Source organism: Aspergillus versicolor (genome assembly GCF_001890125.1).
Source record: "Aspergillus versicolor CBS 583.65 unplaced genomic scaffold ASPVEscaffold_4, whole genome shotgun sequence".
Classification (NCBI taxonomy): domain Eukaryota; kingdom Fungi; phylum Ascomycota; class Eurotiomycetes; order Eurotiales; family Aspergillaceae; genus Aspergillus; species Aspergillus versicolor.
Window position 1 is genome coordinate 994,768 of NW_024467527.1, and position 27,544 is coordinate 1,022,311.

At 50.6% G+C, this 27,544-nt stretch overlaps 8 protein-coding genes across 8 annotated transcripts; 3 read left to right on the top strand and 5 right to left on the bottom strand.

Annotated features, from left to right (window-relative positions):
- Positions 1–114: 114 nt before the first annotated feature.
- ASPVEDRAFT_52330 (putative DUF814 domain protein) lies at positions 115–5,564 on the bottom strand (the record flags this gene model as incomplete). The annotated part of the gene is made up of 8 exons (XM_040814621.1): positions 115–1,432; positions 1,459–1,484; positions 1,765–1,769; positions 2,028–3,054; positions 3,205–3,688; positions 3,742–5,339; positions 5,406–5,474; positions 5,532–5,564. The coding sequence occupies 8 exons, from the start codon at positions 5,562–5,564 to the stop codon at positions 115–117; spliced, it is 4,560 nt and encodes a 1,519-aa protein (XP_040667143.1).
- Positions 5,565–5,737: 173 nt separating this feature from the next.
- Positions 5,738–6,737, bottom strand: ASPVEDRAFT_71458 (coatomer subunit zeta; the record flags this gene model as incomplete). Its single annotated transcript, XM_040816121.1, has 2 exons — positions 5,738–6,308; positions 6,376–6,737. 2 exons carry the CDS (start codon positions 6,735–6,737, stop codon positions 6,068–6,070), a joined length of 603 nt encoding a protein of 200 aa, XP_040667144.1. The 3' UTR covers positions 5,738–6,067.
- A 3,632-nt stretch (positions 6,738–10,369) lies between these two features.
- On the top strand, positions 10,370–11,294 carry ASPVEDRAFT_191269 (60S ribosomal protein eL30). Its single transcript, XM_040809084.1, has 4 exons — positions 10,370–10,505; positions 10,586–10,623; positions 10,699–10,815; positions 10,896–11,294. Exons 1-4 carry the CDS (start codon positions 10,433–10,435, stop codon positions 10,986–10,988), a joined length of 321 nt encoding a protein of 106 aa, XP_040667145.1. The 5' UTR covers positions 10,370–10,432; the 3' UTR covers positions 10,989–11,294.
- Positions 11,295–11,341: 47 nt separating this feature from the next.
- ASPVEDRAFT_191273 (60S ribosomal uL16 domain-containing protein) lies at positions 11,342–12,425 on the top strand. Its single transcript, XM_040809085.1, is given in 3 exon segments — positions 11,342–11,445; positions 11,653–11,882; positions 11,895–12,425. 3 exon segments carry the CDS (start codon positions 11,401–11,403, stop codon positions 12,358–12,360), a joined length of 741 nt encoding a protein of 246 aa, XP_040667146.1. The 5' UTR covers positions 11,342–11,400; the 3' UTR covers positions 12,361–12,425.
- An 891-nt stretch (positions 12,426–13,316) lies between these two features.
- On the bottom strand, positions 13,317–15,107 carry ASPVEDRAFT_82910 (uncharacterized protein; the record flags this gene model as incomplete). The annotated part of the gene is made up of 1 exon (XM_040817285.1): positions 13,317–15,107. The coding sequence occupies one exon, from the start codon at positions 15,105–15,107 to the stop codon at positions 13,317–13,319; it is 1,791 nt and encodes a 596-aa protein (XP_040667147.1).
- A 1,009-nt stretch (positions 15,108–16,116) lies between these two features.
- ASPVEDRAFT_129786 (putative ATP-dependent RNA helicase (Hrh1)) lies at positions 16,117–18,636 on the bottom strand (the record flags this gene model as incomplete). The annotated part of the gene is made up of 2 exons (XM_040806664.1): positions 16,117–16,461; positions 16,525–18,636. 2 exons carry the CDS (start codon positions 18,634–18,636, stop codon positions 16,117–16,119), a joined length of 2,457 nt encoding a protein of 818 aa, XP_040667148.1.
- Positions 18,637–19,161: 525 nt separating this feature from the next.
- Positions 19,162–20,833, bottom strand: ASPVEDRAFT_130097 (putative F-box protein (Pof7); the record flags this gene model as incomplete). Its single annotated transcript, XM_040806685.1, has 2 exons — positions 19,162–20,379; positions 20,447–20,833. The coding sequence occupies 2 exons, from the start codon at positions 20,831–20,833 to the stop codon at positions 19,162–19,164; spliced, it is 1,605 nt and encodes a 534-aa protein (XP_040667149.1).
- A 445-nt stretch (positions 20,834–21,278) lies between these two features.
- On the top strand, positions 21,279–22,741 carry ASPVEDRAFT_130626 (putative mitochondrial carrier protein; the record flags this gene model as incomplete). The annotated part of the gene is made up of 2 exons (XM_040806740.1): positions 21,279–21,516; positions 21,588–22,741. 2 exons carry the CDS (start codon positions 21,279–21,281, stop codon positions 22,739–22,741), a joined length of 1,392 nt encoding a protein of 463 aa, XP_040667150.1.
- Between the last annotated feature and the right edge of the window lie 4,803 nt (positions 22,742–27,544).

Here is a 27,544-nt window from a genome sequence, read left to right on the forward strand (position 1 = left end):
CGACGGAGAGCGGAGATGTTCTACACGACCATGCCAGACTTGTAAATCGTCAATTCGTTAAAAATCTTCTATCACATATTAAACCGGGATGCCATCTATACTTTCCCCCCTCCTCTACACCTTAAAGGTTGAACCAGCCGCCTTTCGCAGCCGATTCATCACCGCCGCAGCCAAATGTTCCTCATCTGACACGCCCTCAACATAAATTACATCTACTTCTTTTTCATCCATCGCCCGTAGAGCTGCGAACAATCCCCTAGCAACACCTTCAAGATCAGACCCTAAATGACAGTCGAAAACCTCCTTCGTTCCCCCTCCAACGGACACAGAAAACTTCGCCAAATTATCGACTAGTGACGGGATAGCTTTCGACGTCTTCTCGATATCCTCTTCAGGTAAGAGCTGTAAGCCTCGCTTCCACCTGCGCGTTCGCACAATACCAATTGAATGTGCGCCAACGGCTGTATCCTCGAGATCGTGCTTCACGTGGTCCAGAACGCCTTGCGCATTTGAACCGGCTTCGAAAAGGACCACTCGGGCTTTAGGCGAGTAGTGCCGGTACTTCATCCCCGGCGCACGAGGAACCTCTTTCACGTCTAATGTGCCGTCTTGGTATCCAAGTTGTACATTTTCCCACCCAGGACATTCCCGTAGTTCTTCAATTCCTACCCCGCCGGGTCTGAGGATGCTGGGAGGATCGGATAATCCGTCAACCACCGTACTCTCAACGCCCACACCGCAGGGCCCGCCGTCGAGAATCAACTCAATCCGACCGTTAAGGTCATGGAACACATGTTCTGCCGCCGTTGGCGACGGCTTTGTAGACGCATTCGCTGAAGGAGCAGCCAACGGGCGATCCGCAACATGTATCAACAACCTAGCGAGGGGAGAGGACGGCATGCGCGCGCCGAATGTTGTAAGATTCGATGTAACCTGCGGCGCAAGACACGAGCCGGACGGGTTCGGAAGTAGAATTGTAAGAGGACCAGGCCAAAATCGCTCAATTAACGGCCCGTAGATAGAAGGAATAGAGCTGTGGGCGGTCTTCGTGCCACATGGAGATTTGGGAGTTGGGTTGAGGAGTTTGTCTAACATGCCCAGAGAGTCGACATGGATAATTAGAGGGTTATCAGACGGTCTCTGCTTCGCTTTGTATATGCCCAGTACCGCAGCGCTCCGCGTGGCATCAGCGCCTAGACCGTATACTGTTTCGGTAGGGAAGGCGACGGGGACATCGCTCGTCCGTAGAAGCTGCGCGGCTTCTGAAATCGCCGTCGCCTCCGGGGTATTTTGGCTCTGTTCATTCGCCCACCATTCTGCAAGTGATCGGTTCCCGGGTCCATCTTTGTTCAAGCGCACCACCGAGGCGATCCGCGTCGAGTCTTTCGGCGTCATGTTGGCTGTCGCGGTGGTTGTAACAGGCCTGGTAAAGCTGCGCGGGGAGCCGCGAGCAACGACGCGACGAAGGAAGGTGTGCAGATTGACTGCTTGCCCCGCAATTGAGACAGAAAAATATGTGAGTCCGGCGGAGTATGAGGGTGCCCGATGAGTCAGGGCTCAACGCCGCGCGACGATTGCGGTTTTGATAGAGCTGTTGACTGCTCGATTGGGTTAGTTATGACCAGAATACTTGCTGCACCGCTTCTGAATTCCGCAACTTACCAGACAAGACACTGCGGCGTCGGATGGCGAACATGAAGCTTTTGACAGTCTTTAAGAAAATCTTGCGATGACGTCGATTGGTATGACTAAGCGGATATACACCCATACTAGACAGCTGTAGAACACTACAAAAAGCTATATTATGAAGATGAGAAGTTCAAGTTAAGGAATATAGAGCTTAGCTCTTCTTAATGAACTGATCTTCAAAGTAGAATGTAATTTTATGTTCGTTGTGTATGTATTCTTGATATTTGTATGCAACATCAAACACCCGATAGCATGCATGGTATATAGAAGGGTGGCAGGTGAAGCCTCAAATAATATAGGCCAGGCCTGGAGAGCTCGAGTTTATTTCTTCTTTCCACCTTTGCCTCCTTTGCTACTGGCCCCCTTGTTATTGCTGCCACCCTTTCCCTTGCCTTTGTCGCCGCCACCACCACCCGCCGCAACCATGATTCTTACTTTACTGACTGGCACAGTGTTGATGATTTCAGTGTCCTTCCATCCTTTGAGAAGCTCCCCTTCTCGGGCTCGGAGTTTCTCTGCAGCACCTCGACTGATCCCTGCATCCTCGGCGTGCTCTTTCTTCACTTTCCCCGTTGTTGTCTCGGACACCCATCGCCCCAGGATCTCTTTGACGGCCTTTCCTTTTTTCACTGCACCTGGCTGTAGCTTAATCTTGTACTTGTATCGCCCAAGAGATGACCAAGGTGCGCAAACCGGGATGGCCGCCAAAATCTCATCCTCTGGTTGAGGTGTGCCAACTAGGGCGGGTAGCCACTCAAGATCCGCAGCTTCAGCAGCAGCGGTTTCTTCATCGTAGTCATCGGTTGCTCCCTCTTCAAATAGGGCCTGTCTCTTTCTTTCTGCCTGAGCAGCGCGTTCATGTTGGGCCTTGCGGCGTTTCTTCGCCTCCTCGGCTTCCTTTTCCCGTTTCGCCTTTGCTTCGGCTTCGGCTGCAGCTTTCTGCGCTTTAGCGCTGTTTGCGCCCAAGAGACGAAGGGCAAGCGCTCTTTCTTCCTCGTCCTGATCCGCGTACTTCGATGCTGCTTTCTTCGCCTTTCCTTTTCGGCCCCGAGCGGGAGCGGGCGCTGGTTTTGCGTCAGACTTAGTGGACGTTCCGTTGGTTGCTGGCGTTGATTGTCCACTTGCTTCTTCGGGATTTGGGGTTTCTGTATCAAGAGGCTTTCCTTTTCGGAGTAGGCGCCTTTCTCTCGCAGAAAGATGTCTCTTGCCTTGGGTTTGTGAGGTTGTTACACTTTCGGAGCCATCCGCCACAGACTGTTCGTCCGCTGGGGCATCCTCTTCATTTGGCTCAACATGATCTTCCGTTTCTTCCGGTTGCTCTTGTTCAACCGACCCAGGATTGTGTGCGTCGTCTTGTTTAACCGCCTCTGATTCTTGTGTGGTCTCTTGCGGTTTTAATGGGTTCGCCGCAGAATCCGTATCCACGTTATCTTGCTCATCATCTGACTCTGAAGCCCCCTCCTGTTCTTCCTGCTCTTTTCCCTCAGTTTGTTCAGAAGTCTCTGGAGGTGAAACAGTCTTGTTCTCTTCCTGACTCTCAGCTCTTTCGACTGCTTGTTCCTCTTTCACTTGACCTTGGTCAACAGCTGGGACCTCCTCAGTTCTGAAGCTTTTGTGATTTACTAGACTCTCCTTGCTAACCTGCCACATCACAGAAAAGCCCAGGACAAGCTGTGAAGGGGCAAGGAAGTTCTTCTCCCCCTTGACGCGGAATTCGCCGACTGGAAGAAGACCACCGCCTGCTTCAGCAGTCTTAGATACCTGGTCCGCAGTAACCCAGAAGGCAGACATGACTGCTTTCGAATCCCACGCGGTCGACGTTGCAACACTGAGATTACCCGCCTGGGATAGAGTCGTAGGTGATATGGAGTCACTGGGCGCTCCAGGTCTGTTCTTGACGATTATTGGCGTTGCCCCTTCGAGGTCCGCATGCACGAAAATATCTCCTTTTCGTAGATAGCGGCGGTAAAGCATCTCGCTTTGCATTCCGTCACGACCCCTGAGTAGGTTAGCATTAGAGTTGGCCTTTGCTATTTGAAGATAGATACTAACCCTAGCACCAAATACCCTTCGGAGGAGATGAAAAAGATGAATTTCTCAAACCAGAAAGGCTTCCTGGCGGGTCTTAGGACCTGCTTCTCCTGCTTTAGGTTTTTCTTTAGGTCGTCCTTGACTTTCTTTTCGTGACTTTTCAATGCCTTTGTCGAAGACTGTGTTGTTCGCTCGGCCTTGACAGCAGCGGACCTCTTCTGATCGTAGTATTGGGTCGCATTTGCCCAGGGTGTAAGACCAAGATCGATATCTATTGTCAGGGCTTGGGAGTTTCTCTGAGAGGTTGCCGCTGCTGCCTCTTCTTCATCCTCTTCGGATTCTTCTTCAGATTCGTCGCTTGAGAACAGCTCCTCCTCGTCTGCCTCGTCTCCTCCGACTTCCCTTAGTAGAAGCGTGATAGTGTTCTCGTGTAGTTTTAGTGGCAACTTGACGATCCTCGCAACAGGATTTCCCCTGCTTTGTTCCATTTCAATCAAGCGTGCAATTTCCACCCAGTCCATGCCTTGAGCAATCAATCCGTTGACGGCATCCATTGCCTCTTGCACACGATACACATTGTCCTGAATGGCACTTGCCTTCCGGATGTGTAATTCCTGAGCTTCTTCAAGAGCCCCAAGCCGCTTCTCATGCTCCTGTCTTAGCGAATCGAGCTTCTTTTTCGCGGCGCTTTCCCGGTCCGTCAGCCGCGATTCCAATTTCTGGGACTCGATAGATGAAAAGTATTCGTCCACCGTTGCGTTCATAGATGGGTACTCTAAGATCGTGAAGCCCTCCTTTACTTCAAATTGTCTTGGCTTGAATGGGTGGAAATCCTCGTAGAGCAGGTCAGGTTTCGAAGACGAAGCATCCTTCTCGGAATCCGGCTCAGGTGCCTTTGGACGGGTATCTTCCTTCGCAACGATAAATCCAGGATGTTCCTTGTCCGCGGACAAATCGGCAGACACGCTTTGGGCTACCTCCAACACACCCCAGACCATATCCAGTTGGCTTTCGTCACCAAGTACTTGATCCAACGGTGTCGCAGGGTCAGCGCCCCTCGTCGCAAAGGCGTGATCTAGTAGAAGCGGCGGGTACTCCGGAAAGCCCTGCGAAAGAGCCTTGCGCAAGACATCGACATTCTTCTTTTTCGACTTCTTTGGCGCGCCATCCTCCTGCGCAAAAGTTTTCTGTGCCTTCTCCAATGTCTCCCTGATGCGGTCTCGCGTGACCTCCGGCACCCCGTTGTAATTCTGCTTGTTTGTAACCGTGTACTTCAGTCCGACTTTAGCTTCCTCTAGTCCCTCATTGCCAGATACCTGGCGCAAAAGGGCGATAATGGTGTAATCCTTGTCGGTTATAATGACGTTCCCGCTTGCGAAGAACTCCAGCAACATGTGGTACATGCCATCGCTGAAACTGAAGTCAATGATACGGTCTGTCCCGATCTGATTCACGGATGTAATGCGGCGAGACTTAAGGCATTTTCGCAGACGGCTAACGAAGGGAGAAGGTGTTGCTGCCGTTGCTCGCGAGTATTGAGTCACATGGCATCGGAAGCCCGAGTCGACGATGAGTTGTTTGCGGTGGTCGGGTTTAGCGACTTTGAATAGGAAGATTCTCTATAATAGGACACAGAATTCTCAGTATACCTCCAACAGAAGGAAGCCGACGACGCGCAAACCTACCGATGACAGGTCATAGATGTTCGAGACACGCAGGCCGACTAGCTCAGAGGCGAGCTCTTTAGATATTACCTGCAATCGTGACTGTCAGAGGGCGGCGCTTGAAGGTAGCCCTAGTGGGAGACCTACCTGAACATCCAAAGAAGAATATCTCTGCTTCATTTTGTGGTTTTGTATCCTGGTGCCCTTTAACGAAGCTGTTTCGTGGAGAAGACAAAGAGTTTTGCGCAGAGTTCGATATTCTTAAGGGCGTGACGTATGCGGGGCAATTCCCACTCATTCTGAATCATTCTACTACATAGGGTTCTGGAAGGGCTAAAAATTAACGGTTCTTTCCAGTTCCATCGGTCGCCATTGTTGATTGGATGAGTAAGTTTTATATTCAAAATAAATTTAATGTTGTCCAAGGACTTTTGCTCTACCCAGCCAAATATAACACAACAAAACAGATCGGAGTATCTCTAGAGAGCCCTCTCGCTCCTGGCAAGGAACATCAAGAAAAGTAATAGTGTAAATATAGTATCAATCATGAATCAGTAATCAACAGCACGCATATGACCGCGCCAAACCCAGCCAGATCGCATAAAATAAAGGAAAACGTCCATGCAATGTTCGTGCAAGTAAAGGAACATTCGTAGCAAGGCCTTCTTTCTCTCCTCCCCAGCCTACATCTGTCGCAATCCCTCCGCCAGACGCCGCTTGCCAAGCTCCCAGGCATTAAGGAGGCCTTGTTCGGAAAGATCAATGCTCTTGAGATTCGGTGCGTCCGGTTGGGGCGCACGACTAACACGGGAAGCAATCAGAACGGGATCTGTCTCAAGAATGATACCGTCATCGATAAGTTCGTCAATGGCCAGGGCAACAAGGTCGTAGTTCTCAACGATTGTGCGCTTATCCGTTGCACCCCTAAAACAAGAAAATGGGTTAGCCATCTCCATCTTCCAAACCCGACATGGACAAAAAGAAAACATACTTGAATAATATTCCCAAAGCATCCCGCAGTGACAGAACAACGTTGTACAGGAGCACCTCATTTTCTTCGGCACCGCCCACCACGTAGAGCATCACATCGCTCTCCAGCTTGAACACAACAATTCGGTTGTCGTAAAGGATCACATCACTGGTCTGCTTATTGGTTTTCTCGAGAAGGCCTTTCTCGAATGCTTTCTGCTCTTTCAGTGTCGGGTAGGGGTTTGCTCCGGGGTAATCGGTGGAATTGGGGGCAGCGCCGGCTGGGGGGTGAGGTGGTGAGTAGTACTTTGCGAAGATGCGAGAGCCATCATCGGCGGACATCACAAGAACTGCATTGACAGAGAATAAAGAAAGAGATCCCATCTTGAAGAAATTGGTGTGAGAGGCTTTGATAAGGTGAGTGAGCGAGTAACCGTTATGAGAAGCTCCTCCATTTACTTGTCAAGCTGTCCGCAATTCGGAAGCCGCGTCAATGTTGTTCCGCGCTATACTATTTCAGTCACCAAGTTAACGAATGTCTCAATTCTCGAACTCGGGTGTATATTTTATTTCTCAAGGAACTTAAGCTATTAAAAGAATATTCATCATATTTATCAGGCTGTATATATATGCGAGCCACCCTGGCGGTACTCCAGACACAAGCTATCGTTAAGAATATCTCAAGTACCACTCTTAGGAGAAGGAACGGCCTATATACGTTCACTAGATACATAACTGCGTAAACAAACAGGAAGTCGTCTTCGGAGAAGTGACCTGAACATGGGGGAGAAGCGTATTCATCATGATAAACGTAAAAGTGAGACTTGGGTATTCAAACATGATGAGATCTCAGTAGTTCAATCGCAAAACAAATCTCCAGGATCCAACAGCGACAGTCTTCGCATTATAAAATGAGACAAATACATAAGGGCCATCAAGACAAAATAGAGAAGGGGAATATATTCATAGAAGAAACATATGCCATGAAAACTGGAGAAGGTGAGCCAGATAGATCACTGTTGCGGAGCCTCGCTCGAACCTGGACGATTGAACCATGAGATCCAACTTCCTCTGTTCGCCTTCTTTCGGGCAGCTTCCTCGTCCTCAGCGGCCTTGGACTCACTAACTAGTCGAAGCGGTCGTAACTTGCTCTGGGTCATGACCGCTCCCGTGTAGTTTGTCATGCCATTGCTCGAACGAGGAGAGTTGGAAGTCGCCCCGGTAGACGCTGTGTCACCAGGAGGGTCACTTGACACACTCGCCGAGCTGCTTAGATGGTCACGCTCTGGCTGGCTAGACAGCGAAGGCGCACGACTGCTGGAAGACATTTGTCCTGTTCCGTAACTTGGCCCGGTAAAAGTGCTGCGAGAACCAGGTCCCATCATAGTGGGGCTCATAGGGCCACCAGAGTTGCGACCGCGATACATTTGGCCAACGACAACTGCAGCCCCCAAATCTGTTGTTTGTTCTGACCTCGTCCGACGATGGCCAGCTCGTACTGACTGGCCGCGGTTCAAGGGGATGCTAGGTGCTGTTTGAGGGTTCTCGTGAGCGTTCGGAGCACCGGGAGGAGGCGGTGGCATCATGCTGGTTGGACGGGAGCGTGGTTGGGGCCTAGCGTTTTGGCCAGAGACAACAGATCTAGCTCTTTGCAGGAAGGTTTGCTGATTCGGGTCATCCTTCTCTGGAGGCGTCGGGGGAAGATCTTTATCGCTGCCGCCTTGTTTGGCAGAGGGCTCGGTCTCGTTCTTATCAAGAATATGCTCGAATCCCTCATGCTGTAAGAGTCGGCTGATGATCCGCTCAATATACAGCGTTAGGGCTTTGTTCTGGTCCTTAAGCGCCTTGAGCTCTGCCTCAAGTCTGCGGTTATCGTCAGGCTCAGGTCGAGCATCGGCAGATTCCAATTCATCGGCTAATGAGCCCAAACCACCGCCGGCTTCCTTATTATCTGAAGAATCAGGATGGACTTCCCGCATGAAATCACCCTTGGCGAAATCGCCATTGAGGGTTCTCTCGCTGAGGAGTAGTTGGTAGCTCTCATTATCTTCCATCAGACGAGCATTCGCCATGCGAGCTTCCAGCAGTTCTTTCTCCAACTCCCTTTGTCTACCTCCACCTTTGTTCTCCATCTCCACAAGTTTGATCTGAGACTCGGCCAACTCGAGGCGCAAAGACTCGATCAACTTATCCTTCTGCAAGAGTAATTTGGAGTTATTCCGCGAGGGGCTGCGTTCTATCTGAGATGAAGGCGCAAATTGTCCATCAAGGTCCGGGGAGGCTCGGTTGCGGAAACTGGCTTTAAAGATTGTCAGTTCTAGCTTCACAAGAGGTAGTCATCAAAGACGGGATTCTTACAAGAGCGCGACACATTTTTATCGCCGTCGGTACCAATCCGCATGTCCTTCTGAGATACGGTCTCTTTCAGGCGCTGGATAGTGGCCTGCATTTCTTCTTCCCGGCTTGCTTGTTGCTCCTTCTCCTGGAGCATGGCATTCCGCTCCAATTCATGCGCCTGTTCTAGGTCACGGATTTGGCGAACATGGTCACGGATCTCGCCGTTCAATGCTTCAATTTTGCTGTCTCTCTCATGACCATGGTCTTCCAGCTTCGATTGCTCGCTGACGGCCTCGTCGAGGCGCATCTGCAACACACCAAGTTGCTTGCGATATTGTTCAGAAGCAGTCTCCGCCTTCTGCAATTGCTCTTTTAGATCTTCGATGAGCGCCGCATTCTGGGCGCGTGCTTCTTCCTCCGACGGATCAGCGGCAACTTTTGGAACGCTCGACATACTCAGGTTGGATGAGCGATTAGGCTTTCTGGCAGCTGCTCGTGCGGATACGGGGGTCGAACCGCGGAGAGACGGAGACCGGGACAGGCCATTTGATGTTGTAGTAGGAGATCTAGTATGACCTCGCGATGGGGTGCCGTTCGTTGTTGAGTCTGAGGTGGATTTGTTGGCATTGGCTGGTGAGCCAGGCTTTCGAGGCGTCGCAGACATCTTGAAGCCGAATACTGGCGGAGAAGCGAAACGAGTGTTGGCTGCAGAGTGACTCGAATAGGGGGAGCAAAAGAAGATTGAGAGCCCTGGAGATCGAGGCCTTGAAACGTAAGGAAATTAACTGAAAAGTTTCAGGGAAGGATGTCTCAAGAATAGTAGCGGTCAAAACACAGCACGGAGGGAGTGGTGGTCCGGACTACCACTAGGTAACTGTGGTGGGGGAGGTCTTTGTAAGATGGCTGGCAAAGTCTCGCCACCCTCAATACGTCGAAAAAAGAGGCTCAGCGCAAATAAATAAATCATAGAAGAAGCAAAATAGCAGACGTGAGGAGGAAATGTGTGATGTTAGGGACAACTCTGGCCAGCATGCGCGACAGAGGAATAAATTATTCTGGGGGATGGGCCAATCTTCCTAAGCCCCGTATGGAAACGGCAACGATACTCTTATCCGTAACCCTCCCGACTACACAACACTTTAGGGGGGCGCATTCCTGCTGATGACAATCTTATTCTTGATGGTGAATCTCTTTGGAAGCTGAGCACTGCTTATTATTTCCGCCCAAGGCCAACACAGTCAGCCCAGTCCTCTTCAGCCTCGTATGGTAACCGTTGTGATCGGCCTGATGTTGATACGAGACCGTTTTTGGCCAAACGGCCCCTTTGCCTGAGCGACGATACGCCGATAAAGATAGCACACGAACCCTCCATCATCTTTGGGCCGTCCTCCAGACGACGGGTGGCCCAGTCAGATCGCGATGGGGACAGCACAACCGTAATCCCGCCCCAGATATAGCAACTGCGCCACTGAAATGTGCATCATGGGTTCCAGCCATCATTAACCATGGCGCAACGTGTTGAATACACTTAGATCAGCCGAAACCAGGAAATCTGGCCGAAAGCAGCCTAGCGGCTTTTGGCAGTTGACTAAACATCTCGGAAGTGGATGAACGACGATCCGGTCCTCGCCAAACCCACAAAAAATCACGATACCGTCTTTTTTGCACCTCATCCCAACGAAGACACACGGCCGGAGCGCACGTTTCTTTCATAACACCAACAACACTTCAATCGCGTAACGATGGCCCCTAAGAGCAAGAAGGCTGGCGACACCATCGCCTCGCGCCTGGCGCTTGTGATGAAGAGTGGAAAGGGTATGTGAAATTCACTTTTTGTGGCTGCCAACAATATTATCACTTCGGAGTTGGATTGCTGACGATTTTCTATTTTATAGTCACTCTTGGCTACAAGACCACCATCAAGACCCTGCGTGTGAGTATTCACAACTGGACTGCCCAATATACGGATTGAAGCGAGGAACAAGAGGGATACTAACTACACCAAAAGTCCGGCAAGGCCAAGCTGGTTATCATTGCCGCCAACACCCCTCCCCTCCGCAAGTCTGAGCTCGAGTACTACGCCATGCTCGCCAAGACTCCCGTTCACCACTTCTCTGGCAACAACGTGAGTGCCATTTGATTGAATACATGCTGCTATATGCGGCTCGATTTGGTAGAACATGGGTAGCTAATGATACGGTTTAGATCGAGCTGGGAACTGCCTGCGGTCGTCTCTACCGCTGCTCCACCATGTCCGTCCTTGATGCTGGTGACTCCGACATCCTTACCAGCCAGTAAGCGATGGGGGTTGGGATCGGTTATGTCTGAACGATGGGTGTCTGCTTAAACGCAGTACATCATGATGTTTTAGATAATGACGATATAAAAATCCAAAACTTAAAAGGCTATTTTTCTACTAGTAAAGGAAATATACTTAGCCGTATGTATTAGATGATAGTCACAGTCGGAGTAACTCTTGTACTTGAAACGTTCCGATGTTCTTTGAAATCTGACAAATGCGGAAATGCGTCATATCCCGCTCCGGGCGGTGATTGGTTGAGAGGCTAGGGCTTAGGGTTTTGCCACTCGTTAGCGGGAGTTGATTGGAAATCAAGCCAAAGTGCCTCCAGTCAAGAATCCCTTCTCTTTCGCTCCTCGACACCACCCTTTCGACAAACCTATCACCCAGTTTGCATCAACAGCAGTCAAAATGGCTCGCCGTCCCGCCCGCTGCTACCGCTACTGCAAGAACAAGGTGCGTGCGATATTCGATATTTGATGGTCTTTTGTGTGGATTTCGAGGGCGGTCTCGCTTGTGGGCCTGGGATGCGTTGGATGAGCGAAGGACAAAAAAAAAAGACGAGAGGCAGCCCGAGAGATCGCATCGATGAGACTTTTGTTATGGATTTTTGATGAGTTGCGATATGGAAGCGATGGAATACTGATGGTTTTCTTCATTTAGCCTTACCCCAAGTCCCGGTTCAACCGTGGTGTTCCCGACCCCAAGATTCGTATCTACGATCTGGGACGTAAGAAGGCCAACGTCGACGACTTCCCTTGCTGCATTCACCTCGTCTCCAACGAATATGAACAGCTTTCTTCCGAGGCTCTCGAAGCCGCTCGTATCTGTGCCAACAAGTATGTTTCCCGACCCCCACCGATCAACCAAACAAGAAAGATCGGGAAAAAGAAGTGAAGGAAGAGAAAGTTAACCAGGAACTCCAGGTACCTCGTGAAGACCGCCGGTAAGGAAGGTTTCCACCTCCGTGTCCGTGTCCACCCCTACCACGTCGTCCGTATCAACAAGATGTTGTCGTGCGCTGGTGCCGATCGTCTTCAGACCGGTATGCGTGGTGCTTTCGGAAAGCCCAATGGCTTGGTCGCCCGTGTCAACATCGGCCAGACCCTTCTCTCTGTCCGTACCCGTGATGTTAACCGTGCCGCCGCCATCGAGGCTCTCCGCCGCTCCATGTACAAGTTCCCTGGTCGCCAAAAGATCATCGTCTCCAAGAACTGGGGTTTCACTCCCGTCCGCCGCGAGGACTACGTCCAGCTCCGCCAGGAGGGCAAGCTCAAGCAGGACGGTGCCTACGTCCAGTTCCTCCGTGGCCACGGTCTCATCGAGGAAAACATGCGCCGCTTCCCTGACGCCTACTCCGCTGAGGCTTAGATGTTTGTTACGTTAGCGTTAGGACTGAAAAGGAAAGGGATCTTGCAGAATAAATAATCGTTCATGTTCCACGTCCTCATTTACGTTTTAAACCAGTAATCGTCCGCTACCAGAAACAAGTAGCATGTTCTGTCTGGGCGAACGGCTTTGCGCCCCAAAATCCCAGTCACAATGTAGTAGCCATATATACGAGAAGTCAAATCCCCAGCTAAACACCCATAGTTTGGAGGGCTCGAAGTCTCTAAATATCTCAGGCGAATGGCGATAGTAAGACGTCAAGCATTTCGTCTCCCTGCAGCCTCCTGAACCACCTCCCTTTATCTGGACCATCGCCCCGTCTTCCGAACTAAGCCCAACACTATTCAATCTATGTGGTCATACTCAATCAATGATGCCCAGACCGTAGGCTTTTCCACCAGCCCCAGACGGCCAGGTGTTCATTATTTTACAAGTGCCGGAATCCAGATACAAGCTCGGGTCAATAGATAAGTTCATTTGTGCCTAGTGGGTATACACAGGCAAGTACATAGTCTTAGTGTTAGCCATATGTCCTATGTCTTGTGCACCCGCCGTGTCCATGCTTCATTGCCATGTGAGGTTGCGTTGCTGTGTACAGTAGTGTATATAATGTATAAGCCTAGATGGTTCCCGTCTAGTCCCTAAATGTGATCCGTTCAGAGAGAAATAAAACATGTATACGCCCCAGACCCAAAGAGTGATTGTACGTTGTAGAAGAGAGAAAGAGAGAATCATTGTGATATCATGAGTTTAGAACTGACGCCCAGGAAGATAACCAAAAATAAAACAAAACCACGGGTAAAGATGAATGGGGAATGGATTGATGGATGGAGAAATGGATTCGGGAATATAGAAAAAATTATATGGTGATGGCCAGCATCCAATTATTTGGGTTAAGATCTTCAAGTATGATTCGGGATCGTGGTCCGTCTCAGGGCTCACACGTCACCCCAAGATCCGATACCGGGAGGCGCTGGGGCGATGGCACTCCCGCTATCCACACTCCCTCCAATATCCCAGTAATTGCGGCTCGAGCTAGTAAGAGTTCGCCGGCTAGAGATAGCCGACATCTTTGCACTCTGGCTGGCGCAGCTGGAGCTGGGACGGCGGATGTGTTGGCGTAAGACGGGCGATGAAACGCCAGTCGGACCTGAGCACTGTGACTGGCGACGCATCTGCGCCTGTGACCTTGAATGTGCCCGCGCGACAAGCGGATGGTGTTGACGGATGATGGCAGCGCGACGAGACGCATCTTGCGAAGCTCGGCGTGAGTTTGCTGTGTCGGCATTGCTGGGGCGGCGACCAAAGCGGTTCCGGAGGTAGCGGAATACCATCATGATATCGAGTTCACGTTCCCAATATTCTTTCTCTTGTTGGTGGCGTCTGGACTCAGAAAATTGCTCTGTAGAGCGGCTTGGAAGCTCGTCTTCGATGCCCCACTCAGCTGCATGCTCCCGGTTCGGGTCTTGAAGAGTTGGTAGAAATTGTGGTGTTAATACTGAATCGCTGTTACGTGTAGACTCTGCAACAGGTCCTTCTGCTGAAGGGAGGGCGTTGCCTTCTTCCGGTAAGCTACTCAGGGGTATCCCAGCATACTGGTTAGGGATATCATTCGACATATTGAGGTATGTCGTGAACGCCCCTGGGTGTTCGCAAAGTTGATTGACAAGAATTCCTAGCTCCCGGGCTATGCGTTGAAGGAGCCTCGTCTCCCATCGGTCCTGGTCACCAGTCGCTGTGTCGGGTTCCCGGCTCAGTATTTCATCCATCTGTAGGTTCATATCGGGCTCTTCAGATTTGCCGTCTTCACCAGTCTCGGGTAGGGATTCACCAAATATAACCGATAGTATTGAGTCGTCAATACCCATCAAGTCACGGATGACTTTGCGAGTGATACGTTGCCAAAATGATTCATCTTCGTCCACTCTGGCCTCGCTGGAAGCTGTTTGCTGCTCTTGAGGCACCGCCCGAGCACTAGGTGGTGTATCTGATTGTCTACCTTGAGAGATCGCCGCCGCATTCGATCCACTAAGACGGCTGTTGCGGCGCCGCCGTGTAGCCCTTTCAATCTCATGAAGAAGAGCACGACTTTGGTCCATCCTCCATTGTTCGATTCGCTGCCAACGCTCTCGGTCAGAGTCGGTTTGTTCATCATCATTAGCAATAGCGTCCAGATGACGTTGCACGCTCGAGCGTCGTCGATGTGCGAGCTCTGGTCTTCGATTAGGATTGTATTGTTCATGTTGCCATAATTGGTTCTGCACGGGCTGGCTGGATGCGACGAAACTCCCTAATCCGTCGTGTGTAGGAAGATGTGCGGGAGTGCCTTGGTCCCATCGTGAACTAGACTCAGCATCCGGGGAGGGTGCCCTGAAAGCATGAAGGCCGTCATCGAGACTGTCCAGTTCCGTTCCATCTTCGTCCAGCGGCTCATCAAGCGATCCATCGCCCTCGCTTTCATTCTCCCGCCCAGATCTTGTATTTGTATCGAGCGAGCCGAAGTCACTAAGACGCGATGCCCCAACAGTGCGAGCCGTGCGCTCAGTGGAGGTCGTGTGAGTGCGGGCGGTGGTAGAGGGCTGGGATGGAGAGAAGAGGACCCATTCTGTGGATTCGTGCTCACGGAGTTCGGAGAGAGATTGAGGTTGAGGGACGTCGAGAGCGGGAGGTTGAGGAGCAGAGTAGGAAGGGCGACGGCGAGGAACTTGGGGTGGTAGACGGAAAGCCATGGGTTGTTTGGAGTGTCAAAGATAAGATGAGATAGATGTCTATCGATCGCCGTGGACCCGCGTGTGGAAGCGTATAATGCTATGGTCAACAGTTGAAAGAAGAGTAAAATGATAGAAAGGCAGAAGGAGGGGCCCCTTTGAGAGATATAGAGCAGAAAAAGCAAATCGCGAGATCCAAGCCCCAAGGTGAGGTGAGAATGAGATAAATGAGGGCGACTTGTCACTCAGCAGACTAACGGGAGGCTGCCCGATAAGCCGGTGATCGGTGGGCGAGATTAGATCGCCCCAAGCGGTCAATAGTCGGGCGGAAATTCGACTAGGACGTGGCGTTACGGGTGAAACAGTAATCCAGCTGGCATTCGGACAGGTAATTATGAGATGAAAGAAAGGGGAAGGAAATAGAAACAAAGCCAGGGCTGAAGACGTGGTGAAGGTGGTGGTGCCAGAAGTGGTGATGATTGTTTGCGGATGATGCAAGACACTCCCAGTCACCAGACCCAGCCCAACAGAACACAGTATCCTGGGATCCTCCCCTTGTTGGATCTCCCGGTCTTTGAGGTAAGAATAGAACAGCGCGATACAAGTACACAAAATAGCCTGATCTCTCACGACCTCCAGTATCTATTTGTCGGATCATCCCATCGCTGTCCATGACATGTCATTCAGGCGACTGCGGGATAACTATGGACTGGTACCATTATTTGATCCACCACTAAAGCATCCGTACTTTTTACGGTACGCAGTTTCTGCGAGGGGTTGGAGATTTCTCCGCAGCAACTGGAACAGGCTCTCTTCTCCTGGCTGAGTGAGTCGTGTGTCACAGCCCTTCCGATCTTCGGCCTGAAACAGGTGGCCCAGCCTATGCAAACACGAAACGTCATCTCGAGATCAGACTGCCAAGTATCGATTATCCTGCTAATATTTGAGAATGAGGCCTCCCTATGAGTGTCTAATCATCTATTGAATTGCAACTCGCTTGCTAATTGTGATGCAAAATAATGCGCCATTATTACTCCCCAGCCAAGGCCTCTCCCACCCAATCCATCTGCACTGCGCTCACCCCTCGCGCATAGCTGCGATTCGTAAACACGAACTCGTTGTACAGGATCGCCTCCACCTTTTTACCAAACAGGACACTGGAGGGGTGAATCGCCACCATCTGGTTCCCCACAACGGTGCGGTAGCTCCCATCTGGGACGAGACGAGCGGTGTTCGTGGAAAACCCTCGCAAGAAGCTTCTCAGGATCAAGACAGGAGATGGCTCTCGGATGGTTGAGTTCGAATCTTGTGACTCGGTGGAACTCGGAAGCAGCTTGGCTTGTCGGCATTGAGCCGTAAGTTGCTTGCGGACGTCCTGGAGATCCCGGTTATTAGTCGTCGCACTGGCGGGTATACCATTCATCGAAGCAAAACTTACCATGACAGACTGCATCGCCCGGTGCGAGACCAGATGCCGCTCAGCCCATGCCTTCCGATCGGTGTTCTCTGATGCGTAGGCTCGTACAGTCGCTAACATCGTAAGATGGTCACCTTCTCTCCGATATATATCGCGTCTCGCTGTTTCGGCTGCTTCCTTCTTCTCTTCTGACGTAGTATTCAGAAATATGTTCTCCACGCTCAGACACGATATAATGTCGATTACATCAATCAGACAATCTGGGCCGAAGTCTGATGCCGCAAGCAACACCCGACCTAAGGTTGGTGTGAGTGGAAGCTTAGCGATATGCGACCCAATCGCACTGATCTTGCCAGTCTCCTCGAGGGCCTCGATGCTGAGCAACTGAAGAAGGGCCTTCTCCAAAGCTTCTCGTGGAGGCCTCGTCAAGAACGGGAATTCAATAACATTGTTGACTCCACGGGCCTTCATGTTGAGGATAGACTGACTCAGGTCACATCGCAGGATTTCCGGTGTATTGACCTCATCCAGCGCAAGGTAGTCCTTCTCCGTATATAATCGGTAGCACTGACCGGGGGCCTCTCTACCCGCACGACCTTTACGTTGGATGGCAGCTGATTTTGAAATGGGTTTGACGAGCAGCGAATCCAAGCCCAGGCGGGTTCGGAATTGCTTGATTTTCGCCTTTCCACAATCCACAACGAACCGCACACCTGACACTGTGACGGACGTCTCCGCAATGTTCGTAGCCAGGATGATTTTGCGGGTGCGCGGTGGCGCTGGAGCAAAGACTCGCTGCTGAGCCACCTGTGGAAGCGCCGCGAATAGTGGAAGTACTTGTATCTTTGGCAATGACGGATCCATCCCTGTAGCATACTCGTTGACCAAGTTCTCCAACGCCTCGACAGTCTCCTGCCCAGTCAGGAAAACTAGAATGTCACCTGGGATAGGCTCTTTATAGTGTATTTGAAAAATAACCTTCAGCGCTGCATCGACAAAATCATGCACCGGTTCCGGCGAGTATATCGTTTTGACAGGATACTGGCGACCCTTGATATGACATATGGCGATGCCGTCCTTCGATTCCTTTTCAATGTCTTTGATTTGTCGACCCTGAAAGCCTTCCGTAAAGAACCCTTGTAGACTCTCCATATCAGCTGTGGCACTCATAACCACAGCCTTAAGTGGCACACCTCCCCTCCCCTTCTTTTTCCCAGAGACCAAGTTCCTCAAAAACCCCATAACTAAGTCAACATTCACGCCGCGCTCGTGGACTTCATCGACAACAATTGCGCTGTACTTCGTCAACCACGGGTCATGCAACATCTCCTGAAGCAACATTCCTTCCGTCAAAAACTTCACCTTCGTGCTCGGCGAAGCAGATGTATCAAATCGCACCGAGTATCCAACTGTACTCGCAGGCGATGAAGAGCCCAATGGCGTCCCCATCTCCTCTGCAACACGCCGAGCTAGCGAAATCGCAGCAACACGTCTAGGCTGCGTAATGGCGATACACCCGCCGACCAGGGCTTCCTTCTGAGTCCCATCATCCTGAGCGATCGTAGTCTTCGTCGGCCGACACCACGACTCGTTCACCAAAAACTGTGGAATCTGCGTACTTTTTCCGCTACCAGTTTCACCAATCAAGAGCATAACATCGTTCCTGCGAAGGTCTTTCCGGATCTCGTCACCGTGAGCGAAGATAGGGAGGTTTTTGCGAATCTCATATAGTGCTTGCGCTTTTTTCTTCAGAGAAGCGAACTTCCCTCCGTTCTCATCATCTTTAGATACCCGGTGATGTTTCTTCGGTTTCTGGCCCCGGTGGCTCTCTTTATCTTTCGGTGGTTTTGTAGTAGCTCCACTCCTAGCTAACTCTTCATCTTTTCCGTTCTGAGGGCCATCAGCGGTTTGCGATCCGATCGGCTTCTTCTCCGTTCGAGGCTCTCCATCCACAAGTTCCTCGCGCTTCCGCTTCTTGTTCTTCTTCGAGCTAGAGGATTTTTCGGTGCTCTTCTTTTCAGCGTGGTCTGATTTGGGGGGTTCCGTCGTGTTTGTTGGCTTTTCTTGTTTCGCGACAGGTGCTGGCGGTGCCTCGTCCTGGTCGGCGAAGACGGTGCGAACCCGCTCGGGCATGACAGATTCGAGGGATTGGTTGGTGTCAGTCGCGGTCGTTTATTTATTGCAATAGAGCGGATACAATATCTCTCAGTGCGATCTTTTCCCTGCGCCTTGGTTTACCGTGTTGATTCCGGACGCTGTCCTTGAGTCCGAAACCCCATCGAAAAATTTAATCTTATCGATAAGTCGGGCTTGGCATTCCCGGTGCTTTCACCCTGGTCTCCGCAATCATGGAATAGTTCTGTCTTATTTCTCTTCTCGAGGACTTTATAGCTAATGTATTTGGAAATGAAATGCATCTGATGTGATCTATCGCTATCATGATTTATATCTCGTGCTTTTCATCTATAGCCTTATAGCATGTTTCCGGAATTTATACCGATGTCGGATATGCGTGCTGTATATATATTGGCGATTTCGCCATAGTAACGCGCGAAATTTCGCCGCAAATTTGACCCCCGTATATCCGCTATATATATATCGTTAAATTTTCATAAAAGATAGTGTCATATTATCGAAATATGATCGCGTCGCAAGTCATTAGTTCATGCCCCAACCTCTAACACGTCGGAAGACAAACGCGCGGTCGTTCTTCAGTCCGAACTCCGCCCAGTCATCCGTGAGTTTGTCGTAGCTCCAGTACCCCTTCCAGACTAACTTGGTATTTTTCGAGGGGTTGGGGAGTGCCGGATTATTGTTGACGGGACGAACAGTCGACGAACGAAGGGCTAGATGAAGAACATAAACATACTTGGACGCCCCCACTCCTTCGGTTTCGATCACCAAATCCCTGGGGTCAGGGGCAGCAGCCGATTTGTCCTTACTCGGGAACAAATATTCGTTTTCTTCAGGCGGATCCGTAGGTGATGTTGGTTTCGAAAGACGCCATCGACCCCATTGAGCGCGCTTTAATGCCTCCATAGCAACAGCGGGTACTGGTTCCTGAGCAGATGTTGCCAGGTCAGGGGCAGTCCGTAAATTCTGCTTACGGGATGTTGCCCGTGCCGCCGTCACATTTGCTTTGTTAATATGCGGAACGACCTCGACTGGTTCCACTGTTGAGAGAATATAGATGACAGTCCCGTCAGGGTAGAAGCGGAGATAACGGTAATACGTTACAATATGAATCGGACTGTTCCATGAGATATTCGAATATGCAGACGCTGCACCAGCACGAGTGTAGTTTACCGTGCTTATGTATATTCCGGTGAAGCGGATACGGGGAAAAGAATGGAAAACCTCACTCCACGAAGACAGTGGGCTCGGGAGTTGAACTGGAATATCGCTGGGGAATGGTGTATACCGAGCTTGAGGCATCAAAGTATGTTCGGGGTTGCCGTGGATATCGCACGCAAACGAGTAATGCATTGACTTGAAACCGAACCCAGCACCCTGACACAGACGTTTCCAGATATGTTGTTCATGTGCGAAATGATACGCAAATCTTTTGCATACTAGTGCCATTCGGCAGAAAATTGCTGGGTCAGCCAGAGCGACATGACTCAAAATCTCGACTATGACCTCAGATGGAACATGCGCAATAGGGCATGGTGGACGGGGATCGCCTTCGAATATGGGGTCCGCCGGGGAAATTGGCGCACTCGCAAAAGAACTGATAAGTTCCTGTGTTGGCACGATTGTCGGCTGTTCAACTGGTGCCGCTTTGGTTGGCTCGCTGTGTGTAGTTGGTTGTGGCGCTTTCTTCCACGCGCCAGCAAAATGCTTATTCCTGTACTCCTTGTCGACGGCGGCATCCAACTGAAAAAGCAAGTCAATATAAAGTCTCAGGATTGATAATTGTGAGAGGAGGAATGTCCCTACTCACTCGGTATGCTTTGCGGTAGAGCTGGAGGCTATCTCCTAGGTTTCCTTCCGCTTCCCTCTCGACGGCTCTTTCAAAATGTTCCAGAGCTGACATAGGTTCGGCTCGGGACTCGCGTAGATGAAAGGCATCTTCGTCGTTATGTTTATTTAAAGACAGACGGTCAACCCCTCGTACTATCTCGTTCTGATCGTATGGTACCGGGCCCTCTTCTTCATCTTCCTTGCGCGCTGACGCTTCATGCCGGGTGGGGGGAAATTGTCGGGGTTGAGGAGCGACAGGTCGTGTAGGTGTCGGCTGCGATGGCTCGGCTGCATTGGGGTGTGTTCGCCGTGAGACTTCCTCACGCCACTGGCGTCGGAAAGACTCAAGCTCCGCGTTGTCCTCCATAGTTGCTAAAGCTGTTGCGTACTGGGAGGTGCAAGGTCCACCGATTGATAAGCGAGCTTCGGTGGGGCGAGGGCGAGGGCGAACACGGAGCAGAGGGATCGGGGAAATCGTCAAGAATGGAAAGAACTGTGGTTTAGACCGAGAGTAGAAGAGCCATTATTCCTCATAGAACGGCGAGCGCCCTGATCAACACACAAGTATAAGGTGTCCGACGAGTGTCGGGAGGAGTCCAGGTTGGGTGAAGGCCCGCGCTTATCTCCGGCAAGCTCGAATCCGAACGCCACCGAGCCGGAACATTCTTTTTCTCCAACATCATCGCTGTGTTTGAGTCACAGTCACCGATCGCGCTTCCACATTTTCAATGCCCTCGATGAGTTAGAGGAGATCACAACATTCTATCTGATATTTGGATCGCCAGCAGATCGAGATCGCGCCGTCGATTTCGATGTCCGACTCGGGCACTCAAGGTACTTCCTGGGACCGATATCGCTCCAACAATCCCACCGGCGTCGAACCTGAAGGCCGCTCGGCAGAGACATGGAACACTGCAGAAGACACTTTCATGGCGGCTACTTCTGGGACAGGGTCGGCTTCTACAGTCAATGCTAGCGCGGTTGGCGATGCCTCTATCACGCAGAAGATGGTCTCGGCGACCTGTGGTAGCGTCTTGACCGGGCTCTTAGGTAGGCAATTAGACCTGTTATCGATCTATGACTTTCAACGTCTCAGAGAATATGAGCTAACGGCTTTACAGTGACCCCCCTAGATGTCGTTCGCGTTCGGTTACAATCCCAGTCGCATGTCAAAAATACCTCACCGTTCCGGTCTCACACGACGTCCGCCTTGAAAAATGCCCCTCCCAACCTTGGAGTCACTGCTTGTTGCCGTGAAGTGTTTTGGATAGGACAGAACTCACAAATATGCATGGTTGGACCCAGCGGACATGCCTTAGGGACCCAGTCAATCGCGGATTGTGCAGTGGAAGAGACGCAACGAAAGACATTCACGTCTACCCTGGACGGTCTACGGAAGATTGCTCGAAATGAGGGTTTCTTGACCCTCTGGCGGGGACTCAGCCCGACGCTTATGATGGGAATACCGGGAAATGTTATCTATTTTGCAGGATACGACTGGTTGCGCACAGATGAGAGGAGCCCGATTAAGCGCATTATTCCGAATGGATATGTTCCCTTCGTCTCAGGGGCAGTTGCAAGAATAGCGGCGGCTACGGCTATCAGTCCGATCGAGATGTTCCGGACACGCCTGCAGGCGACACCCGGTACTGGAGCAGGACATTTCAAAGCCACTCTCGAGGGTCTTCATCAAATGACCCAAGCGAGAGGGTACGGCTCCCTTTGGCGGGGGCTGACACTTACAATGTGGCGAGACGTACCTTTCTCTGGTCTTTACTGGTGGGGCTATGAAGAGGTGAAGAAATACATTATAGAGACGCGGAAGAAGGCGCGGGAGCACATCTTGCTGCATAACGTGAGGTCATCAACACACTCGGCGACCCACGAGGTGGAGGGCAATACGTTTTTGGATAGCTTCGTTGCAGGGTCCGTCTCGGGCGCATTGGCCGCATTTGTGACGACCCCATTTGACGTTGGAAAGACACGCCAGCAAGTGTACCGCCATATAGGAGATGAGGTGCCGAGTACCATTGCAGGCAGTGTTCAAAAAGGACCTCTTCAACCAGAGCAGCTTCCATTGCCGAAATTTCTCTTGCATATATTCCGTGAAGAAGGCACGGCAGGCCTTTTCCGTGGCTGGGTGGCACGTTGTTTGAAAGTGGCCCCGGCTTGTGCAATCATGATCTCAACATATGAGGTTGGCAAGAAGCTTGCGCGAGATGTCAACGAGCGACGTCATACCTCACTGGATGAAACTGACTCCGACACCGTTTGATTCACGTGTTCCTGTTCAGTTCTTTCTGCCTGTGGTTTCGACTTGCGGTTGCCTGCGTCCCAGTTGCAAGGCTTCTCACACAGCATCGCCTTTCATTATCCGACTTTCATCTAATTTTTTTTGAGCGATCTCTACTCTTTCGACTAGTCTCCGCTATTTTTTCACGTTTCAAGCATTCGGCCAACCTGCAGGTTCGCTTGTTGAGCGCGTGGGTGTTTTGATTTTTGATGATACCGCATTCGATATGGACTATAGAGCTGCTTTGTTTCTCAATACGTTCTAGGAAGTAAAGGGAGGGTCTCTTTTCGATATTTTTTGCATCGCATATCCTGTACACTACCTATATACATACTATCCTCAACCAGTATTCTCAACATTCACAGTAAACTTGTTCGAAGAAGTAGAATATGCCCATTCCAACAGGACACTCCCACGGTCACACCTGCAAGCACTATTGGTAGCAACAGCCTCAGCCTTACCCGCAGACTTCCAGACACGCAATGCGCTGACGATGCCCGTCATCCCGCGTTTACCCCGGTCGTTCGGATACGCGTTAGTGGGCGAGATTCAGCCATCCGTGCGCGGGGCCATTCTTAGTTCGAGACGATCTCTTTGCCATGGCCGACGGATTTGTTTTGGGGCCTCTTGTGCCCGTCCCCTCCTTGAAGAAAAAAAAGAGAGGCTGAAATGCCAATCTTAACCAGGCTGACACAGCCTTCGTTCAGTCGCCAAAAGTCATCTGCTGCCGTATTGACTCAAACAGTGTGTCAGATGATGACCTACCATGACACTCTTTCCTTCCCCTGGGATCATCCTTATATTTAGGCTGCTAGGCAGAGCTGATACTGAGACTGTCTCCTTCTTAGCACCATTTTGAATAGTGTTTCTGCCGATATGGTGACGAGCGATACTGTTACGAACGTGGAGTGAGTGATCGCGGCTTTCTTTGTTTTTTTTGGGGCTGCTAACTAAACCGCTCACAGTATTGTCGCTATCCCAGCAATAGGAGCCGACCCAGAGGAAACATGGACCGGTGATGGTACAGAATCTCCCTGGTTGAAGGCAGAGCTTCCCAGATTCATTCCGAATGCGCGCGTGCTGCTATTTGACCATGGAGAACTGGATGCCAGCGACACGCTGGATTCGTTAGCGACTAGGTTGCTGAACAAACTACAGGAGACGAGAAACTCAACAGTGAGTGTTGGACCTTATCCTTTGCGTTTATTTACTAATCGGGGAATTTGCCTCCAGAGTCGTAGACGACCCATATTCTTTATATGTCACAGCACTGGCGGCATTGTAGCCACGGCCGCGCTTGTAAAGGCTAGCCGGTCGCATCACCCTCTTGATTCTATCTTTTCGAGCTGTTATGGAATCGCGTTTTTCGGAACTCCTCACTATGGTTCAAGCTACCTCTCTGCACCCGAGTTCGGCAAAAGCATCCGGCGCCTACTGCATCTCAAACATGCGGTGCCCATTGAGCTGCGGGGGGTGTTTAAGCCCCGACATGAGATATTGGAACGCCTCGCTGGCCAGTTTCGGGCAATCTCAGCCGACATGAAGATTTGGACGTTTTTGGAGACGGTCGATTCAGTTTTCACGATAACCGATACGGAGACCCAAAGTACAATTGATATGCATGTCCCCATCACATCAATTCGATCGGGTATCCTGGGCTTTGAGCATGAGAACGAACTGCCTTTGGCTACCGACCATGTCGGTATAGCGTCCTTTAAGGGCCAGGAAGCAACTGCCAGGATGGACTTCTTCAGAGGTCTGCAGTCCGCTGTTTCCACGGCCTTGGAATTATCGATAATGTCAGACGTCCCGCTTCAAACAGAGAAGGAGATTATGGTCCAAGTGAGTGGCTTCTTCGAAGACACAGCAAGAGGCGTCAGTAAGGAGTCTCCGTTACAATTGTGGTCCACCGAAACGCCGCTCGACCAATTTTTGGACAGAGGACCCGTGAAATGTCTGGAAGAGCGGCTGAAGAAATCCAGCAGACTATCCTCTAGCACATTTGACGACTCCGAGCCAAGTGAATTTGGCAGTAGACCGACTAGTGCACAGGCCGATCATTCAAGAATAGACTCTCTCCTGCGAGAACCAGATATCGTTCCCCTTGAGGTAGTCCCGTCACGACCTTCAGTCAAGAGGAGCAGGAGCTTCCTTGCGCAGCATCCATCGCCCAGAATTCATGTCACTGAGCCGCCCATCGAGGGCTATTTTGATATCCAGTCGGAGGGCTCAAACTCGGAACGGCGTATTTCTAGTGGTGATCCTGCTGAAGAAAATGCGGAGGAAGAGGAAGATGAAGCATCTGATAACCTAGGCACTATTAGCCCTAGCCAAAGAAACCTTCTGTTAGTGCCATGCCCCATGCAAAACATAGAAAGCCTGACTGAGAACGAAATACATATAGATCGAGTCTCTCTTCCAGATACCGCGAATTTCTCAACGTTCCGTTCAGAGAGCGCACACCTGAGGAGCGGCCACGGATAGCCCCAAGGTTCGATAGACCGGAACCAGGAACCGAGAAAATGACCTGGATCCATGTCCCATACACCCATACTGATTGGGTGCCCCCGGTTCTATCCAAGACCTGCAAGGGCAAAACAAAACAGAATCTGTAGGTTTTACCCAACTGATACTCAGATTCAAGCGCACTAACCAGTTTCAACTCTGATAGATTTAGGAAGCTTGTCAACGCTGAAAACTGGTTCTCAAACCTCATAACCGCTCGCCACCTGGAACCTCATGCGCGCTATGTGCGGCCAGCATGTATTCATTTTAAAATGGATTCTCCACCAATAAAGGCTTCGGAACCTCATGATCCCCAACTAGCACTCTACGTAAGTCTGGCAGTGTTCCTAATAGGTCATACTAAATGCTAACGAAACCCTACCCAGCTGCCATACGTATGCATCCCTCGTTTTTAGAGCTCGCTACTAGTTTATGCTAATCATAATCAGCTTCATTGGGATACATACTGGAACTTATTACAGCGACGAAAAGTCATCGAAGAAAGATTACGGCAAGGAAGATCTCGACCTGTTCCAGAGGAGATATCCCAATCCAGTCTGGAATCGAAGTTAATATGGAAGTACTTGGGCAATGAGCCTCCAATCCACATACGAAGAACACTTGACCAGTTCGGATACCCCAATCTGCGATCAACCGTGGCACGAGATGACGACCAAATGCTCTGGAAACGAACGAGGAAAGCCGTTAATCTCAATGATGAACTTGGCAATTCTATTCCACTGGGAGATGGATCTGACCCACGAAGCAGGACATTTGTAGACGGCAAAGTGCTCATGGTCGACCAGCTCTGGCTCTGGATTGTGGACCAGAAAACGGTTGTTACATTTTTCCCTAAGCAAGAGCCGACTACCGTTGAAGGGAAGTTTTACGAACAGACCAATCTGTTTAACAGTATTTACAATGAACTTAACGGGGATCTTGCGCGCCGGTTCGAGACTGCTGGTGATCTTGGCGCGCTGATTGTCCTGCACGCCGTCACAGTGCTTTTCGACAGGACATTGCATAGTGATCTTCAGATTCTCCGTATCTTTGAAGAATCGATCAGTATCCTGGTGGGTAGCTCTCTGGAATGTCCTTGAATATCGCAATGCTAATCTTGATAGACCGAATTAACAACAAAATCCTTCAAACAATTTCGAAACCGAGGATTCGTCACGAGGCCATCGGAATACAATAAGACGCCTGATGGAAAGCTTATGACGGCTTCCGAGCGTGAGGACAGGGACCGTGAAGTAGCACTCCAGAATCGTAACGATCTCTCCTCAATGTTGGAATTGCGAGATATCGTGGATGAGCTGGGAACGATCATGAAGCTATTAGACGAACAAACCACTACGATAAACGACATGGTCAAATACTTCGAGTATAGAGGATACGGAAAGCGCTTCATCCTGGCCTCCCTTGCAAGGCTAGACGAGTATCGGACCCATATCTCAGAGATGAGAGAGAACGCTATCGCAGCACAGAAAGCTGTATGTCAGACCCATGCCACCAATTTCAGTTCTATGCGCATCCAACTAATATCCATCTAGGTAGAGAATCTTCTCGACCTCAAGCAGAAACAAGCCAACGTCGACGAATCGCGGCTAGCTCGATGGGAGGCAGAGGTGACGCAAAGTCAATCGCGCGCGGTCATGGTGTTTACTATATTCACAGTTATGTCAGTCAAACACTCAAGATTCTAACGAGCCCCATCCCACTTGCCAATGCCTGCTAACCCTTTGACTCCAATTAGTTTCCTCCCACTCTCCTTCTTCACCTCTCTCTTCGGCATCAACGCCCGAGAATGGAGCGGCGAGCCCGAAAACCTTACTCTAAGAACGATGCTCACTATAGCCGGTAAGCTTCATCCACGATTCTGCCATCTTGACCTGTTAAATAACAAATATCACCCTTTCCACAGGCCCTACATCCGTGGCCGTGATAGGCTCCGCCCTTCTGATAGCCTTCAGCGAACGCCTCCGTGACTACCTCCTCAAATCCCAGAAGATCGTATTCGGTCTCTGCAAAGACCTCATATTCCTACCATTGACAGCTACACTGCGCGTACATGCAGCAAAGCTGCACCACAAATCAAGTGAAAGGACCTCCGTCGCATCGACCACGAAGACGAAAACGTCACGCATGGGCGATCGGTTTGGTCGATACCTTGCTTCATGGCGGTATCAGAAGGATATGGAAGAGGATTTTTGGAAGAGGGATGATGAGAAACAAACGTATAATACTAATATGAATGGAGCGGGAGGAGGAGGAGGAGGA